General features: G+C 32.0%; 1 protein-coding gene across 3 annotated transcripts in view; it reads left to right on the top strand.

The window, feature by feature from the left end:
- LOC133182233 (transient receptor potential cation channel subfamily M member 3-like) overlaps window positions 1–20,610 on the top strand; it is a 94,335-nt gene that overhangs the window by 38,109 nt on the left and 35,616 nt on the right. For all 3 annotated transcript variants that reach the window (XM_061316991.1, XM_061316990.1, XM_061316989.1), the window contains exons 3-7: window positions 9,338–9,417; window positions 9,657–9,822; window positions 12,569–12,785; window positions 13,591–13,715; window positions 16,317–16,488. In XM_061316991.1, the coding sequence (XP_061172975.1) occupies window positions 9,338–9,417; window positions 9,657–9,822; window positions 12,569–12,785; window positions 13,591–13,715; window positions 16,317–16,488 (760 nt within the window). The remainder of the gene's footprint in view (window positions 1–9,337; window positions 9,418–9,656; window positions 9,823–12,568; window positions 12,786–13,590; window positions 13,716–16,316; window positions 16,489–20,610) is intronic.

Raw genomic sequence — 20,610 nt, 5'->3', positions numbered from 1 at the left:
ATGAGAGGAAGTGTGGAAAACTCAACATCCGATTTCTGCAGCCAACCTGTTCCCCATCTCTTGATATGGGAAAAATTAGATACTGGGAAATGAGGGTATAAAATAACTACTAATTAAATGATGTGTTGGATAAGGACAGGATTTCTGTTCTGCTTAACATTGATAAGTATTTGGAATAAAAATGATGCCTTCTGATGAATAATAGAGCTGAAAAAGGAAATAGAATTAGTGGGAACTTGACAAGAGGACATAAGTTATTGTGATATTGTCCGATCACAATTCTGAGTGGAAAAGGCCTACTCCAGAGTCATGCTGAAAGTGGACAAGGAAATATCTCGCTCCCGTGTGAGTCTGACTTCATTTCTTGAGGATGTTCAGAATGTCTTTAATAGGAAAAAGTCGATAGCTGTTTCGGTAAGAAAATGCACCATGCACAATTCTGCATTTCCTACAATTAATGCTAATGCTTAAGAAGGCGCAATCATGATCAATTTATTGACTGATAGCCTTTTTGTGTGTTTAGTTCATGTATTTTGTCTGTGAAGAAGTATTTATTGGTTCTAGAAATAAATTGGTCTGATTTTGTTTCAAAATGAACATAAATAATTGCTATGAAAAGAAAAAAGTTAAAATGAATTAATAAAAATTAATGTGTTGTTAAATTGAAGTAACATAAAGTACATTGTACATGTAATAGTAATGCACATTAAGTACTGCAAATTGCACTTACATTGTATTTTTGATTTAACACTTAAGAACTGTATATATAAAGTAAGTACTGATGAGTGACTTTCCTTCAGTATGAATAGGTGTCAAAATGGATAAATTCACCATGCTCAAAGTATCCTTTCAAAATTTTGATAAAATTTTTTTTTGCAAAAATGATAATATGATTACTGTGATTTCATTAATTTTCATGGGGATCAAATTTTTTTGTTCTAGGAAAAAAGAACAGTTTTGTGTAAATTCATGGAGAGCTACCTCCTATTTTATTGGTCTGGAGAAAAAGAACAGTTTTGTTGATGTTTAAATTCATGGACACCTACCTCCTATTTTATCATTAGTAAAATTTGTAGTTTGTAATTACCTTAATTTGAGGCCTGACTCGATCACGAAATAATATTATAGTGATATATATTATATATATATATAATATAGGAGATAATATTGAAAATACACTTTAATATCCTGTGGAGGTTATGAAATGAAATTGGTGTTCAATTAAACAATAAAATGTTTTCATTGGTTGTTAGTACATTGCAGAAAAAAATGCATAACCCGCGTAAGCAGGTTATGTAAATTTTTTCTGCAATAGTTGCAGTGTTAATTCCCGTACATGTACTAACAAAGAAAGAAAGACATTTTATTGTTTACATTTATATCTATATAAAAAAAAACATTTAAACTAAAATCAAATAAGTTAAATATTGTATTATTGAAGTGTATGTCATTGTATGCATAATTGATGGAAGAACTGTTGCTCAAGAAATCTATGCAGTTTACCGACTGATAAACGACAATGGTTTTCGTAAGAAATAAAGGAAATAAAATTCAGTGGATGTAAATATAGAAAAATGATGGAACTATTGTGTTCTTGATATATATGGAGAGTAGTATGTATTCTGAGAAGAAGTTTCCATTTCAACATTTGGTATGTTTGTCTAATAATGAGAAATACATGTATACTGACAATCGAAATTTCTCGGGCCTTTCCGTCAAGTGGAAAAACAACCTCGAATGTGTTACATAGGTGTCCATGACATCCCCCCTATTCATAAACTTTGAAACAAATGTAGGGAGACTTCTTATCTGTAGAGTTTGGAGCTCAACTTTATTGAATGTAAAGATATTACCTAAAATATACTAAACGAGTGACTTTTAACTCTGTCTTTCCAATGCTTTAATAAATAGGAAGCGACTCCATCTTGTACAAATTTTTAACATCCCGTGATGTTAATACATTCGAGGTTGTTTTTCTCACCTCCGAAGGAAAGACCCGAGATGATGCGATTGTGTATATTGAGTCAAAAAAGTTGAGGAACATTCTGACTAGTGCATGTACGTTTTATTCAACATTGAGATTTTTGATTCAAAAGCAGAAAAATAAATGTGTAAGTATTGTTTTTAAAAAAAAAATAAATAAATTATTACTCATCAATAACAACTTTATTATGAATTTTATGGTGAGGAATTGGGACATAATTCACAGCTGTCTAGAGAATGGCAAAATTTTAGTATCTTGTTCATCCCCTACATGCACTTCAGGAGTGATTGTGGATGGTTCTGATGAAATGAAATCTCTGTTGAGGTAGAAATCTGTTGGAACTTGATGCTAGGTATACAAAAATTTCCTGTTTGTCAGTTTCTATGGTCTCCCTCCCTCTTTGATGGTCCTAAATTGACCCAGTTTCCTTATAGTGCTAACCAATCAGTATACAGTTGTTTTGTGGGCATAAAATTGGCACGCTACAACAGAAACTGTGTTAAACAAAATGTGTTCTGTATAAAACTGAAGTGTAACAATGCAGTTCTCTATAAATGGATCTTGAGTAACAGGACTCTTAACATTTATAAAGAGAGACATCCAAAAGTATTCCTCCAAACAATTGTTTCTGAGTGTATATTATCACATTATTTCAACTTTGGCAATCCAAAATTCATGATTGCATTTGACTTTTGACTTAAAAAAAAAAATAAAATTTGAGTTTCATTGCCAATTACAAATATATTTCTTTTTGATGAGTTGAAATTTGCAAACATATCTAGTTACAGTGAATGAGATTAAAACGACATGGACACCAATTTTGTTTTTAAGAGAAAATGTGGATCTGCCCTAGCAAAACCTCTCCTGAGCTTTCTTGTTCCTGCATGTTGATTAAAAACACCTGATGAATTAATGCCAGTTCTCCAGTACCATCCACTGTTTTCCAGTCATTATGTAACTTTGTCATTGTCTAACAGTAATGACTTTTTTACCCAATATTTAGCACAAATTTTGACAAAAACATGCCAGGTTTGACATTTGACACACTTTCAGACCACTTCAAAACTCTTGAAGCTCCTAATTATAGCTGTTTATGATAAATGTTGTCTATATAAACTTTTTCCCAACAGGCAATTGTGTCCATAGCATGCTTCCAAGTAATGAACAAGATGTTGACTTTTAAAATTCTACTTCGATTACTAAAATTTTGTCTCTTGTTACTTCATTTTTATGGTCAGTATATTAAACACACAATATTCTGACATTAATTTCATAGTTATTACATAACAAAAAAATTTTAATTGACGTCACAATATATGCATATTTTCTTATTCTTTCCAATGATATAATTAAGTTCCTCTAAACGGTTAATATTTCATCAAACCATTCTTAAAATTTTCAACATGCCCATCATATTTTTCTTTCTACTTTAATGAACATTGCTTAAAATTTTTTTATTAAAAGTCTACAAATCAAACAAAGAAAAGTTCAGAACTAAAAAACAATATTCTCCCATCTTATTATGAATTAATTAATTCCTGTACATGTGCAACAAAACATTTGTAAAAACCCTTGTATGTCTGATGTCAGAAGTTAGTAAGACAGTGTTAGGCCTGGAGCACCATTTAACAGCCTGTATTGTCGACCACTTGTCTGTGCACTTCTGCGTCAATGGAGATGTTACAACACCTAGAATTTCATTACCAACAACAACTGCCCCTTTTTTGTACAGGACCCTGTACCCTTTCAATTGAGAATTTTAAATTTATTAAAAAAAAGAAAAAGCAAAATTTAGAAATTTTGATGACATAATTTTTACTTTAGAATAAAGACAGTTTGTTGGCTTCTGTATACATCAAATCTGTATAATCGCAAAAGTCAAAATTGTTTATGAAAATCTTTGAGAATTTCAATCTGCTTGTCATTTGGGAATTTTTGCCTTAATTTTGAATAAAATAGAGTCAATTTTCAATAGAGACTAGGTCCTTTCACTGGACCTGTATGCAACAGATATTAAGCCCAGAGCAAATTCACATAGTCCAATTTTTAGTTCCCTGAATGATGTTTAATTCAAGAAAGGAAAAAAAAATTCTGTGAGTTACCTGAATAATGAATAAAGATGTTGTTGTTTAGGAAAATTGATGAATGTAACAAAAGGTTTTTTTTTTAAATTTAAAATCAGTCAGTGGTATCAGAGGTTTAAAATATTTTATAATGCTATGGGATATGTGTCCTACAGAAATTAATTGTCACCAAAAAAGGACATAAAATGTTTGATATATAGCAATTAAGTAATTGCTCATTAAGGGAAGGGGTGAATCATGTAGAAACCAAAGGATGTAACATGTTAAACAGCAGAGTGACTAACTTAAAATGGTTTTTTTCTCAATGTTACTGTCAGACATTGTGTTACATCTGTATGTCATAGTAATTGTCCCTTGTCAGACAGTGATCAAAAAGTTGTCATCCCAAAAATAAGATGGTTTTTTTTTTATTTCCATTTAGAAAAGATTTATTTTAGACATGTACATTAATTCAAGTATTTTATTAGAAAACTTTCCAATAAACTATTGAATGTATTAGATAAAGCTTAATTATGATTGTTGAAATTGGTAAAAATTGTGAACTTGAGGATCAATCAACTTGAAGTTCAATCACGTGCAGGAAAACTGTGATTTCTCTGTATTTGGAATGTATAATTAATATCAAGGACAGCTTATTGATAAAATAATGAGTACTTCTTGAATACCGGTAGTTACTATTTTATTAATGAATGGGACATATGTCTTACAGGTAAATTTTATTTTCCTTATTGTATTAATAAGAACTGTTATGTATCTCCATTTTAGATTTGAATTTATTAAGAAGTAAATTAACATTTAAAAAAAAATTAAAATAATGAAAAAATAATCCTTTTGAAATTAATTAATGTGGTGAAAAATAGGAGGTGATTAATTGAAATTCCGATATGAAACTCATTGTTTGCTAGGAAAATAATGTCTATATCTTGACAGCTAAAGTTCTTTGAAAGAGTTTGTAAGTTAAGGACTTCTACAGGAGTCATCTGTCAAGTTCTTTGAACAGTTTATCCATTGATCAAGAATCTTGACCAGTAATATAGGAAGTAATAATGCAGATATAATGCAGATCAGATGAAAATATGAAAGAACTCCTGTTTTAGGCCTGTCTGGCCACTGACTGATTTATGGCTCCAGGGGTTGAATGCAGACCGTGGTGTGAGATACAGCAAAAGGGGCCACTAGTTGGTGCAGTAGGTCACCATGTTCAAGGTGGAGCAGGGATATCAGAATCGTTCCCGATCTCGGAATAGTCTTGTAAACCTGTGGGATGATTTCTCCAAGTTCCGACGCTCACTGCAGCTTAGAAAACCCAAGGTGTGATAAGTGAATTTTAATCATTATTTCTTTTGAAAAAAAATTATTTTGAAGGTTGGTAATCATTTTGAATATGTTTTCATGTGGATTTAAAATTTTACCTTAAATTGCCCTGGATATGAGCCGGAAATATAGTGAACTTAGGTGCTTTTGTAAAACTGACTGGCACTTAATTAGTTCATTTGCTTTTGTGGTTTTGGTGACTGAGGTTTATTCCATGTTTGGAGCCTTTCATTTTCTTCAATCACATGTATTGCACCTGTCACTTAAATCCATGTGTATTTATAGTCCAAGGTGTTTAATTTCCTGAAGATTTAATCTTTTGACATGAATGAAGCTGCGTAAAAAAAAAACTTAATTGTTTTAAATTTATGAAAATAAGCATTGTTTCAGAATTTTAATAGGGGGGAATTTTAAGTAATGTGCTGCGCATATTTTTGTATTTGGGAATATATTCTATGATTTGTTCTGGTATTGTTATCTGTCAGATTTTTTTATTTATCTAATTAATCTGAAAACTTGTTTAAATGTAAATATTAAGGTGAATTAGAGAAGAGTAATTGTATTGAGGATATATGGTATCTTGAGCTTTTGAAAAGTCCTTGACAATTAACAGCTAGCATATTAGGTAATAGTCCCACAACTAAAAATTTTGTATACATTATATTTGGTGAGGATTATATAAAGCTTAATTTAAAAGAGTACTATTTGTATTTTTGGACTGTAGTGCATGTTTTAATTTCAATAGGCTGTGTATCTTTTCAGTCTTGAACAGTTTAATAAGCAAAGGTAATGGTGATCAAGACATTAAAGTTGAACTATTATAGTTTATACTGTGAATCTGTAAAGAGAAGTAAACATTCTATCAAGAATTTTTGACTGTTTCTTCTCAGAAAGACTTTCACTCTATGTTATATTTGAGATGTTTAGTGTGTAGACAAGGTGTAAGGTAGAACCTGTAACTATGTATATTTTCTATACCTTCTATATATATCTTCAAGGCTACTTAGGAAAAGCAAATCCTTGTGCTTTGACAGCATTATCTCCATTTAATACCTGGGAACAAATGCTTACTCAGCAGTATATATGCAGTTAGTAAGTGTCCCTTTACATGTTGATGTTGATTGATGGCTACTTGGTGACTCACAGTTATATTGAAACTTTTGGATTACTGAAAGTTCATTTGGCTCGATTTTCTTATAGTTTGATAAGAAACAAAAATCCAGTCTATGAATTTATATTTTTTTCTTTATTATTATTGTTGAATACAACAATATGTGGATATTTAAAAAAAAATGAAACTGTTTGATGTCTATTAACATGGTAGAAAATTTTGACATTCACATACAGATAACAACACCCCCCCCCCCCCTTTTCTAGAACCATAGAATTTTTATGTTTGCAAAAATTTGATTCATGTCATGATTTATATAAAAGACTATAATCAGAGAAAAAATAAAATTACTTTAAGTAGGACTTTTCTGAGGGAAGTAAGTTACCACCCCCCTACACCCCCCCCCCCCTTTTTTTTTTGGAAGACCAAAATAATACCTTAAAATAAAAGATTTTTTTTTTTTTTACTAATTTCACAAAACAAAAAACAAAACAAAAAACAAAAAAAAAAATTAACATTAAAAAATGACAAAAATCAGAAAAGAACAACAACCAATCTTATTTTTGATTTTTTTTTTAACAAGTATGATCTTCCTTATGGTATAAAAATAACCCCCCCCCCCACGTTTATTCAACTTAAGCATTTTATAGTAAGAAAAGATCAGTTTATTTAGTCCGATTTGCATTATCAGGTAATCTGACTAAATATGATGAGAAGTTATATTGTTTTCAGCATTGTTTCCTTAAATTCTGGTCATGAACTCTGGTTGGTTAGTTGTCACAAAGAACAAATGATACTGAGGATTTTACAGGTGTTCGCGATCTCTGATAGAGGGGGCTGCAGTCATTTTTCGAAGTGACAGCCTCATTAGCTGCTGCCTGGTGAAAGTTCATTACCATTTTTAATACGCAGGGGACATTTTATAAAGTTTGCATAAGACTTTAATAAACCAGTAGAGGTACAGAGAGAAATAATGTGTATATTAATAAACTTCCTAAGATTACAAAGACCTAAGAGATGTACTTCTATATAATTATGTGGAACATTGGAGAGTACTAGAGAAAGTAGGACTGTATTAGATGGAGCTTCTTTGATGTTTGTAACTAATTATCCAGTGTAGATTTGTTAAAAGTGAGTGAGGCCTTTCAGTATGGGAAAAAAGGTGATAGATCCGTTTTCAGCCTCAGAATATCGGAAGCGCAATAAGAAGCAACCCATTGGAAGGACCCAAAGCTCAACAAGTCTGGCCTCCCTGTGGGAAGGCATTTCAATTATTCGGCGCTCATTTTTGCCCAAAGAACAGGTTTGAGTTTAAGGTGTATAATAAATCATTGAAGAGAATATAGAACACCATATTAATTTCTGCATGTAATAGAATATACATAGAAAAGTTGTGATGTTAATTGTAAAAATATTTCTCAGAAACTGATACCTTCTAGAAAGTTTTCCAGAAGTCTTATAATTTTGTCTGTGTAAGTAGACTTTGTCTCTGAAAATTTGAGTGGTGACAAGCTTTATAAGATAGGTCTTAACTTGATAGTTGACCCTTAGCCCTTGGCTAAGCATATTCTTTGTTGATGGACAGATGTCTTGATCATGAATGTCAGTTTTGTTGTTAACATTAATTGTTTTGTCTATACATGTACCCAACACCTTTGCTCCATTTAACATTGTAATAACAAATTCACAGGCAAATTGATAGTATTTTCCCCCCATTTGCATGATAATTGATAATAGATTTGTGTAATATGTAAAAAAAAATTTGTACAGAAAGGATAAATCTATAATAGTAACTGACATACTTGACTTAATTTATAAGACATTGCTCTTATGTAAGTCCCTAAATAAATATGAGCATTGAAACTTGATAAAATTTAGATCCATTGAAAAAAATCTTAAAAAATTAAAAGAGCACCAGTTAAAATGCTCTTTTCTTATTTTGTTAACCCCCATTTATAAGCAGAGTGTAAATACATTTGTAACAAAAAAGTTCTAGTTGATTTCACTACAGTTTGGCAACATAATGCAAGCATACAACAGAAACCTTTACCGTTTGGTACTGTTTGGCACGATTGAAAATGTTTCTGACATCTTAAATTTCATGTTTTACTTCATATATCTAAAGCCCAATCATTTTGCCATTATATCGGTACTGGAAAAATGTATCGCAATACGATATTTTTTTGTTAATGAATCGCAATATACCGGATTATCAATATTCTTGCGCAGCCCTATTATTTATTTTGCCTGTGACAATACATTTGTGTGCATTGCTTAAAGTACTGTTCTTGGATTGTTTGTGTTTAATTTTGATTTTTATTTACTTATTGTTTTACCCAGCAGATAATAACAGTTAGAGAACAAATGGCACTTATCCTTAACCCCCCCCTTTTCCCCAATTTCTATCCAACAATGTTCTGTTTATTGTCACTTTTAAACAATTCTGGAGATATTTACACAATAAGGAAATAGAGGGTCTTGCAAGAGATTTGGCAAGAGATCTCATTTTCAAGAAAAGCTGAGTAATCAATGAAAAAAACATGATATTGAAACACAGTGGTACAAGATGTTAATGCTTTAAGCCCTAGTCATATGTATTCATGAAACCATGCAACAAAATTAATTAAGCATCATATTAATATCTTACTGTAATTGATGACCAGAGTTGACAATAGTTTCCAGTACTTATAGTGACTAACAAATCTGAAAGCCGTATAAGATTATTTATGTACAGTTTGTATGTTATTTGACTTTTTTTTTTGGCAGTATGTATCTTTACAAATTTATTATGATTTTGTGATGTGAAACATGTTTTTGATGTTTTCCTTTTTTTTTTTTTTAAAGAATCAGAAATCATGGATTGAAAAGACTTTCTTCAAAAGAGATTGTATCAAATTCATTAAGAGTTCAAGAGACTCAGGAAGGCAAGTGTCTAAAACAGATGGTAGTTGAAAAGATATATAATTATGTACTTATGTTGTCATTTGTAAATTATTAAAATATTTGAACAAATCTAGAAAACAAACATACTTCTTTTTACATTCAGAACTTGCATTTAAAGGTTATAAGACTAAATAATTATAGTTTTTGTCCAAATTAGTTTTTATGTATTTGTAAGAATTTTGCTAAAGAGAGAAAATTAATGCATTAGTTAATTGTACAGGTGCTCCTGTGGCAGACCTGCAAGTTGGCATGCAACAGAGATCAAATCAACAGACAGTCCCAGCCACATAGAAAGGTGGCATCCCTATTCCCACACAGAGAGCAAACCCACTGATGCTTATGGCACCCTAGAATTCCAGGGGGCACCCCATCCCAGCAAAGCTCAGGTTAGCCAATACAAAGTATATACATTCAACAGGTAGGTAACTTTAAAACGTTTATCACTGGGGGTCAGTGTTCTTGGACTTTCAAAATTTTACAACTGCAGAAGATTCAGTGAACTGATACAAAGACAGAGTTAACATTCATTCGGATGTGAATTCGTCGGTAAGGGTAGCCCACAAAATCAACAAACCTTGTTTCCCCCAGACTATAATGATTCAACAGTAACTGATCAACAAAAGAAAATTTGTCTTGAGAATAGAAAATAATACAGTTTATATTTGTGACAGCTAGCAGTTTAATTCACTTTTTATGCACCTGTAATCGAAAAACTGGGGGCATGTAGTTTTTAGTTTGTCCATCAATCTGTCTGTCTGTCTGTTTGCAAAAATTTTAATCTTGCCCATAATTTTGAATTGGTTGAAGTTAGGACTTTCATATTTCATTTGTGTATTCCTTGTTACAAGACCTTTCTTGAGGTACCAATATATTTGACCTTTTGACCTTGGAGTTTGGTCCACTTTTTGCAAAATTTTATCTACCTGGTAACTGCCAATAACCTTTGATTAGTTGCAGCTAAGGCTTTCATATTTCACATATATTCCTCTTGACAAGACCTTTCCCTTAATTGGGTACCAGCATTTATGATCTTTTGACATTGACCTTTGAGTTTGACCTACTTTTGAAAAACTTAACCTTTGCCATAAATTTTGAATGGTTGGTACTAGGACCTTCATATTTCATATATATATTCCTTCTGACAAAGATCTTCCTTTTGGTATCAATATTTTTTACCTTGACCTGTGAGTTTGGCCTACTTTTAGAAAACTTTAACATAATCAACAGTTTATGCTAGGGCTCTTGTATTTCTTTTGTGTATTTCTTGTGACAAGACTTAGCTTCCCTAGGGTAACAGCATTTTTTTACCACAACCTTGAGCTTGAAGAGTGACCTACTTTTAAAAAAACTTCAACTTTGATGATAATTTTAAAATGGTTGGTGCAATATGGTTCAATATTTCGCGGTATCAAAATATTATGCTACACAGGGACACATCAAAACATGGACACTGCCATTCTTTCCATAATATGAAGGGTACCCATTTATTATCTGCAAATTCTCCTATACCACTGAATAAATTTAATGATACGTTCACAGAATCTTTTTTACACAGTGCCGTTGAGCACCTCCTACTTTATGATTTGATTGGACAGACATTTGGGCTTTCCCATAGCAAAGAATGGACTTTGCCATTATACTCATATGGGAGAGGGGGATAAAACTTTGCCATTATACTCGTATGGGAGAGGGGGATATCAATTTGTGAGCTCAGTGCTCACAGTACTTCTAGTTTAAAAACAGATGGTTAAATCATATGTGACAAGAACACACTCTTAATGTAGGCTCCCAAATGTCCAATATATTTTTTAGAAAATAGGGCAAATACATGCCATAATTTATGTCTTTTCTTACAAAGATTATACAATTATGGACTCTTTCAGTGGTGAATATGGTTTGTTATTCACCAGAAAAATATCAATATTGACCGAGGCGAAGCCGAGGTCAATATTGATATTTTTCTGGTGAATAACAAACCATATTCACCACTGAAAGAGTCCATAATTGTTTTATTATATTGTCCGGATTTGAATAAATAAGACATTGAAGGATGCATGATGATACCACTTCCATTTATGAACTTCTGTCGTAGAAAAATTTTTAAAAAATTATAACTTCCGTGTTTTCCTTTTGCTGTTTGTAAGACATCGTAATGTTTAGAAAATAACCCTCCGATAGGCTTGGCTAATATTTTTCCTGCTCATTAACACAGCTGGCTCCGTCCGTTGCTACCATTGTTTACAACGTTGTTTGAGGTGTTGATTGTGACGTCACAATGCCGCTGCACGCGCATTGACCCTCTGGTGAATACGGCTTCAAAACCAGTGAATATGTAGTGTTATGAACTGTTTGCGTTTGTATAGATTATATAGGGACTATTAATAGACTATATAATAAAAGTATTTAATATTGACATTATAATATTTTTGTTATTTTTTTCTGGTGTATTTTACATGAAATAAGCTAAAACTGATTTCACAATTGTTTTATACTACCTTAAATGCATATTTTACTAAAACAAAAAAGAGTTCTAGATTTAAACACTTGCATTTGAAATATTCACTATAGCTTAGTGTGATATGAACTTATTTACTCTTTATCTGGCAGTTTAAGTCAACAACATTAATGTTCTGTAACAGCAGGATTCATTAGGATAGTGACCCTTCTTCTAAGATAATTACGTAAATGTTAACCACAAATTGATGTCACAGAATATTTTAAAAGTTGTGGATTAATAAACTCAGAGCAAATAGATTCGATAGAAGCAAGTAGAATAAAAAGTACCAGAATTATTCAGTTCATCACAAAGTAATATGATGAAGAAAATTAGGACTAGGCCTTTATGATTGAATAAGAGACAATTTTTGGGCGGGTTGTCAATGGAGGGGGTTTGTTTGTTAGATTGTATGGGGTATACTGTAGTGAACAATTAGGAATTGCAGGATTTTTGCTTTTTGGTCTCTTCACTTTATGAAAACATCATTTCAACAGTATTAATTTTGAAAAAAAAAATTTTGTATTTAGTTCAATAAACATTGTAATTTGATCTTTTCAGAGAGAAGTTATATGGTATGTCTTTCCTTGAAAACCTCTAATTCTCAAAATAATTCTTTTGCCCTTTTGTCATTTCAGTATGTGAGGTTGAGCAGTTTTGACACAAAAGCTGAGAATGTGTTGCAGCTTCTAACCAAACACTGGGGATTAGAACTCCCCAAGCTCCTTATTACTGTGCAGGGAGGAATCTTAAACTTTGATCTCCAGCCCAAATTAAAACGGGTGTTCCGAAAAGGACTTCTGAAGGCAGCCAAGACTACAGGGGCATGGATAATAACAGGAGGAACTAATACAGGTATAAATGTCATAGCACTCACAGATTGTCTTATTTATCTCAAACTTTATGTTAGAAGATAAGAGTGTTCCTGTTAATCAAAATTGTATATCACATTAACATGAATATCAGATTAAGTGGAAGTCTATTTTATATTGTGTGAAATTGAAAATCAATAAAACAGAGAACCTTTAATGATTGTGAGAAAGCTTTGCACTGGACAACCAGTTTTGTTTATTCTGTCATTTTTTTCTCTTAATCACATTCAATTTTTCGGGCACACAGACTTCACTGAAGTCCTGACTTTTGCAACTTTACCCAAACTCCCAATACAGTGAAAACCTAAACTGAACAAAGTGCTCATACCCTATCATTCTGAGATGAACCAACTTGAGATGTTTTTAGGTTCTTAGTGTAGTGATGTCTTTGAATAGATTAAAGTAATTATTTTGTTTGTCTGTGTGCATGTCTACAAATGAAACCTCAGACTATTAACAATACAGTATAATAAAACCTCAAGCAGCAGAAAAAGAAATATTTTGCAGATATTTTCTGTATAAACCCTATTTTTGTTTACCCATTAAATAACTATAGCTTAAAAAGTGAGAACACATGTAACGAAAACACCTTTTATATTTTAGCACTTACTTGATCAGGAAAGGAAATGTAATGAATTTTTCATCAGTCACTCTATTTCAATTTTTCCATAGTGTCAAAGAAAGAAAACTGATTTTGTTGCATTAATGTAATTGTTGTAATTTTATTTCCACTTTTGAATGTTTCTTGCTTGATTTAGGTGTTTTTTAATGTTTCTTGCTTGATTTAGGTGTGACTAGACACGTTGGGGATGCTATCAGTGACCGTACTACCAAGCTGAAAAACAAAGTAGTGGCAATAGGCATAGCACCATGGGGAATTGTAGAAAACAAAGAAGAGCTGATTGGAAAAGATGTAAATTCTTCTTTATTCACGTTCTTTCTCATTTACTGACCTTCTTTTTTTTCTGCTGAAATGTTGAGTCCTAGGCACTTTACTGCAAACACATTTTGCATTATTTGCACAACATTAAAAAAATGAAGGTCACTTTTGCAAGAAAATTACCACTTAAATGGCAAGGTAATTAGACATTAAAATGCATGTATTCATACCATGTCAAGCATGTTGGATAAATACAGTATGACAGGTATTTTTTGTGGTACAAAATTTTGATGGCTTTATCCATCAAAAATAAGCATTTTAAATTTTGGTCAGATTGCAAAGGAAGAAATGGTTTGTGGATTAAGGATGTCTGTCAACCCCTTTGTGTTGACATTTCAACTAACTGTTGCATTTAGCTCTGTTGTAGGTTATAGTCCTTTAACTTAATAAATAAGGAAATCAGGATAAGGTATTTAAAGACATCATCAGTGTTTACTTGGCCTTGACCTTTGACCATGATTTTACACATATCTTGGTTGAGGATGACATCATTATCTCCTAATATGTATGTTTTATGGTTGAGTAAATCAGGATGATGGTTTTATGCTCCTGTAATTAATGATTCAGGGGCATATAGTTTTTGCTCTGTCCGTCCGTCTGTGTCCACAAAAACTTTAGCCTTTCCCATAAATTTTGATTGGTTGAAGCTATGGCTTTCATTTTCACATGTGTATTTCTTGTGACAAGACCTTTCTTTCAGTACAATCATATTTGACCTCTTAACCTTGACTGTGGAGTTTGATCTGACCCACTTTTGCAAAATTTTACCAAACTTTAACCTTTGCCATAACTCTTAAACATTTGGTGTTAGAGGTTTCATACTTCACTTGTGTATTCCTTGTGATAAGACCTTTCCATGGGTACAAATATTTTTGACCTCATGACCTTGACCTAGGAGTTTGATCCACTTTTTAATAACTTTTAACTTTGACCATAAATTGTGAATGGTTGGAAGCAGGGCTCTGTTATTATACAAGTCTATTCCTTGTTTTAAGACCTTCCCTTGAGTACCAAAAATTTGACCCTTTGACCTTTACATTAGAGTTTGGCCCACTCTTGAAAAACTTCAACTTTGGTCATAACTTTTGAATGGTTACTGTTAGGGCTTTCATATTTCACAGGTGTATTCTGTGTGATAAGACATTCCCTTTGGTACCAACAATTTCGACCCTTTGACCTTTGAGTTTGATTTACTTCTGAAAAACTTTAACCTTGGCTATAACTTTTGAATGGTTTGTGTTTGGCTTTCATATTTCACACATATTTCTTGTGACAACACCTTACCTTGGGTATTAACAATTTTGAATTTTTTCCCTTTACCTTGGAATTTGACCTTCTTTTGAAAAACTTTGACCTTGGCCATAACTTTTGAATAGTTGGTGCTAGGGCTTTCATATTTCACAGGTGTATTCCTTGTGACAAGACCTTTATTAAGGTACCAACAATTTTGATCTCTGACCTTGGAGATTGACTTGGATTTGAGAAACTTTAACTTTGCCATGAACTGTCATACATAGGCATCAGTGTTTCACAAACACATCTTGTTTTATTACACTACTAGAGTTGACCTTGGCCTTGAGCTTTGGCAAGTGGCAAAAAAGCTGATGAGCATGCCCCATTCTGATTATCATTTTACCTTATTATTACATATTAATTCAAGATAATGCATTTCGAATACCACTTGGAATTGACCAGGACTTTGACCTTTGACCTTGAAGTTGTGAATTGGTAAAATCTCTATTTTAGAATTACCCATTTTGATCATAATGATTGGTTGGTGTTAAGCTTTCCTGTGGTTACCCTAACTTTCATCCTCAATTTTTGGATCTAAATTATTTAAGATGCAGTATCTTAAATACCATATTGTTTGTTGATTTTCACCTTAATCTTTTCGTTGGGTAAATGATTTTCATGGTATCTGTATCTCAACTCCTTATTTTATGAGCTGATAAGTTAAGACTGATCACAACAATTTATATTTCACTTTTTAAAATTTAGAAAATGAAAAAATTACATATTACATTTATATAAATATTAAACAATTTTTGACTTTGATGGAGAGTAACATATAGATTTTCAATCCAAAAAAAACAAAACAAAACATATGATATCAACTGAAGAGAAGTCTAGGTCAGTATTGTGTTTCTTTGGATTCAAGTATCCTGACATTAGAAGTCAGAAATTGTTTAATTATATGACATTTTCATTAATAAATGTCTCTTGAGTTTTTGTACATTGTACATGTATGTACCTCTGACATAAACAATATACCTTTCCCTCATTTTAAAATGTCTTCAAAACATGTGAAGAAGGCATTCCAAAGGATAAATATAAATGGAAACCTGATTGGTTGTTAGAAATTGTTTCGAATCAAATTCCACCATACAAGGAGCTGAGAAGTACAGAAACATGTAAGGGTAATAAAACAATCTAGAGTCCTTTGGACAACTTGTTCATTGTCTATTTGGAATCATCACCACAAATAACCATGAATACAACCATTCATTTCAGTCATATAATAAAATATTTATCAATGTACAATTAGTGTATTTTCATCAGCCCTTTTAATTTTAGGTTGTTGTGCCATATCACTGTGTTTCCTCACCTAAAAGTAACTATGCAGTTTTGAACAGCAACCATTCATACTTCCTGTTGGTAGACAATGGAACGGTTGGAAAATATGGAGGGGAAATTATATTCAGGAAAAGACTAGAGAGATTCATTGCACAACAAAAAATTTCCATAAGTAAGTTTTGTATTTCAGATTGATTGCCAAATTAGTATGCAAAGATTTTTTATAGGATAAACTAAGTTCAAGTGTGCTCTGGAAGAGATAGATAACTGGTGAGCATCATAACCTATGGTCCTTGGATTTTTTAAATCCTAATTTAAGTTTTCTTCTTCTTTTTTATGTTTTTTCCTAGCTTTGAAATTCAAAGGGTACAATACCTAGTATGACCATAAAGAATACAGTGCTTTTTGTTGACAGCAGTCATTGGTATGAACAATTTCAAAGGGATTATAACTATAGATCTTAAGTTCAATAAAAGCTATTTCCATTTTTTTCTTTGTTAGATTTTATGGGACAGTCTTGGAGTTTTTATGATTAAGAAGTGAAACTGTTTTTTTATGACTCCCTCAGGGTATAAATACCGATTTACTCTGCCAGACACTCACATTTCCTTCATTCATAAAAAATATTAAATCTTTATAGTGCATAGAACATGTGCTGAAGACATTTTTAGGAGCAATGGATATAGATTTATTTCTTTCCTATTGGCCTAATAAATTATTAATGTTTTTTATATTGCTAGAAAATGGATTAACATTGAATATTTTCCAATTATCAGTAGTAGAAAGAAAAACAGGAAATAATTTTTATTGGTAATGACAGTTCCCATTGAAATAAACAGAATATGTTTAAGATTACAGTGACTATATAATCTCATGGATTTAAATTTAGATTTGATTATTCATGTATCTTTTATTAAAGGGCCAAAATTTAAAGGAAATTATTTCTTAGATTTATTGTACATTGTCTTTAAAACATCAACACATATGTTTTTGAATTTATTTTGCAGTAGATCAGAGACACTGCACGTGACAAGTCTTTAGTTTATGCTGGTAATATATGTTGATGGCAGTGTTTCTAACTTTGTCTGAAGGCCATAGGGTTTTTCGTCTCTTGTTAATGATCTTTCTTTCTGAAATGCAAAAAACACCATTGATTTTTTTGAGGGGTTTCCATGGGGATGCTGAGAAGTCAAGTAAAATAAACAAATAATTTATTCATGGTCAGTCTCTCACTTTTCAAATTATTAGGTTATGAAAAGTGTATTTTCCATTATGATAATTGAATGTCTTCATATGTTTGTATGAAAATAATAGTGTTGTTTTTTTTTAAGGAAATGTGGGCGTATGTCCATTCAGTGGCTACAGGCATCTGCCTGTCATATTGGCTAAAGTTCACTGATCTCTTGAAGCTTCAAAGCAGGGAAATTAAACGAGAAAAAAAAAAGATTTCAGGGTTTATGAGAATGAAATAAGTTTACTTGATACATTACAACCCAAAAAAATGAATAAGAATAGGCAGTGAAATAATTTATTTTTACAACATGCACTTGATGCTCATCTTATATTTGAATGCATTGACGTAGTTAGTGTCAAATATGTCACTTGATAAGGAAGATGTCTTTGATATGAAATGTTCATAAATAATACTTCATGCAGTGATGTATGACTTAATGCATTTTTTTTTATTGAGAAATCAGATTACATCATTCTCTACAGAACATTGGCCTGTCTGTTTGTTTGCAAAAACTTTAGCCTTGCCCATAATTTATAAATAGTTTGTTTTAGGGCTCACATTTCTTATGTGTATTCCTTGTGACAAGACCTTCCCTTGGGTAACAACAAGTTTGACTTCTTGATCTTGGAGTATGACCTATTTTTGAAAAATATAACCTTGACCATTACTTCTGAATGGTTGGTGCTAGGGCTTTAATATTTCACAAGTGTATTCCATGTAAGAAGACCTTTCCTTAAGTACCAATATTTTTGACTTCATGATCATGACCTTCAGCTTGAGTATGACCTATTTTTGAAAACCTTAACCTTGGCCATAAATTTTGAATGGTGTTGGGACTTTCATACTTCACATGTGCATTCCTTGTGACAAGACATTCCCTTGACCTTGGGTACGTACCAGGGGCATTGGCAAGTATTTGACAATGGGGAGGCGAACTGGGTGGAAAGGGGGAGGGGTCCTAACCAACTTTTTATGACATATGACATATACTAAACAATTAAAATTTCCGCCAAAATCTTGATACTTTTCCCATTAAGTTAATAACCTAGAGGTATTTTCTGATTAAAAAAGATCAATTAAACATGCAACCCAAAACAAATGTTTTATAATAATGTACTATGAATAAAACAAAACTGGAATATTTTTAATTAGCCATAGGAGCTGGGTTTTTTCCGAAACAGCATAGAAAGAATTTTGAAGAGTTTATTTCTACATGTAGGTAAATATTAAGATACATATAATTTTCCATTATTGCATAATATTTATTGTTACTTGCCGAAAGAATGCATAAGTATGAAATTTAAAATGAACAGGGTGATTAATCCTTCATAATCCCTCCATTTTTGAAATGCAGAAATATGTATGACAGTATAAAAAAAATCAACTAAGTTGTTTTAAATAGTAATTTTTACACAGTATTTTGCTTTTAATTAATTTAATAAATTACAACGTTGATTCAATCATTCATCAAAGATTTCCAAACATCGATCAACCAATTCATTAGACAATGAACAGGCCTGTTATACCAGGGGAAAGGGGATATGAGGAAGGGAGGGTGCTCCAATTTTTCCACGTTTTCTGAAAATAGTTTTTTCTTCAGTTTTTTTTTCTGGGAAATTTTTTTTTTGCTTACGTTTCGACTTGTAAAAATTCATTCATTTACACGCTGCTTGCCACCCCTCTTTCATACACACTTTCTGTTGCTTTTAGGTCGAACTCGGGCAAAGTCCAGAAAAGAAAAAAAAAATTCCGAAAACTTAAAGAATCCCCAGCCCACTCCCCCCCCCCCCCCCCCAAAAAAAAAAAATGTGGGCCTGATGAAGAATTGGTAGCAAACTTGCATGTAGAGTCATGCTTATTGTTAATACATGCCAGGTATAGGTATATAAACATGCACATCCCGTGTAAACAATAGCTTTCACACTTTGCCGCTCCATTGACCACAGATTGCCGTGATTCTTGCCGCTCCATTGACCACAGATTTTGACACACAAATTTTGTATTTACTCATTTAGAATTCATTTTTCTTTGATTTTTTTCCCCAAAATTATTGGGGCGGCAACCACTGCCTCTGCCGCCCCTTTGCCAATGCCCCTGGGTACCAAGCGGAATTCTGCTATTCAAATTTGCTCAATCCGCTTTAAAATTTGTATTCTGCTTTTTTTAAGTCTCTCAATATTTTCCGATTATACAGTTTTTGTTTGATAAATGTTTTGGCTTCACATTTCTTAATTCTTCAGTGTTTAAGTTTAATTATACAAAAATTTGTATTCTGCTTTTTTTAAGTCTCTCAATATTTTTCAATTATTCAGTTTTTGTTTGATAAATGTGTTGGCTTCACTATTTTCCTACTTTATTGATAAATGTAACATGCAATTTCAAAAATTCAACTGATATATAAGGCATTTCCATTAGAATTAGCAAGTTTTAATTTTTCAAAATTTTATAGGGCTAAATAGCACCCTTAATGAACCTTGTTCTTTGGTTACCATTTAGCTGATTTCAAAACTGGCAAAGGTCACTTAGGTGTGTCAATTAAGTTACAGTTTTGCAGATAACAAACTGAAAAGAACAGTGCTATCTGGGGTATATTTTCTGTCATGGAATTAGGTTTACTTTGACTGAAATTTACAATTACTTTTAAACAATATGGTAATTTCCACTGCAACATTGCAGGAAAATAAATTGGTTTACCACATGCCTTATGACATGTATGTCCACCCATAATCAATCTTGTGTGTCAGAAGAATGCAATTGACAAGATGCATCATTTCATATTGTATACCATGGGAATATGGCTCAGGCAAATCTTACTGTAGCTGTGAGAGCTCTAGAAATTTGGTTTTGGAAATCTCATTTACCAGTCACCAGATTTAATGACCAAAACTGGGATGACTCTTGAAGTGATGATTACTTGTATGGATGGAAATTTGCCAGTTTTCTCAATCTCCAAATGTCTATTATTGATAGTTTGACAAACTCCTAGTCTTATTTCCAATTTTATGGCCTTGTTATGGTATGTGGATGACTTCTGATCTTTTGTGACAGTTACTTTATTTG

This window comes from Saccostrea echinata, unplaced genomic scaffold (assembly GCF_033153115.1).
Source record: "Saccostrea echinata isolate AGI-Se365-2 ecotype Australia unplaced genomic scaffold, CSIRO_AGI_Sech_v1 ptg000009l, whole genome shotgun sequence".
NCBI lineage: Eukaryota > Metazoa > Mollusca > Bivalvia > Ostreida > Ostreidae > Saccostrea > Saccostrea echinata.
This window is presented reverse-complemented; position numbering and strand designations above follow the sequence as displayed.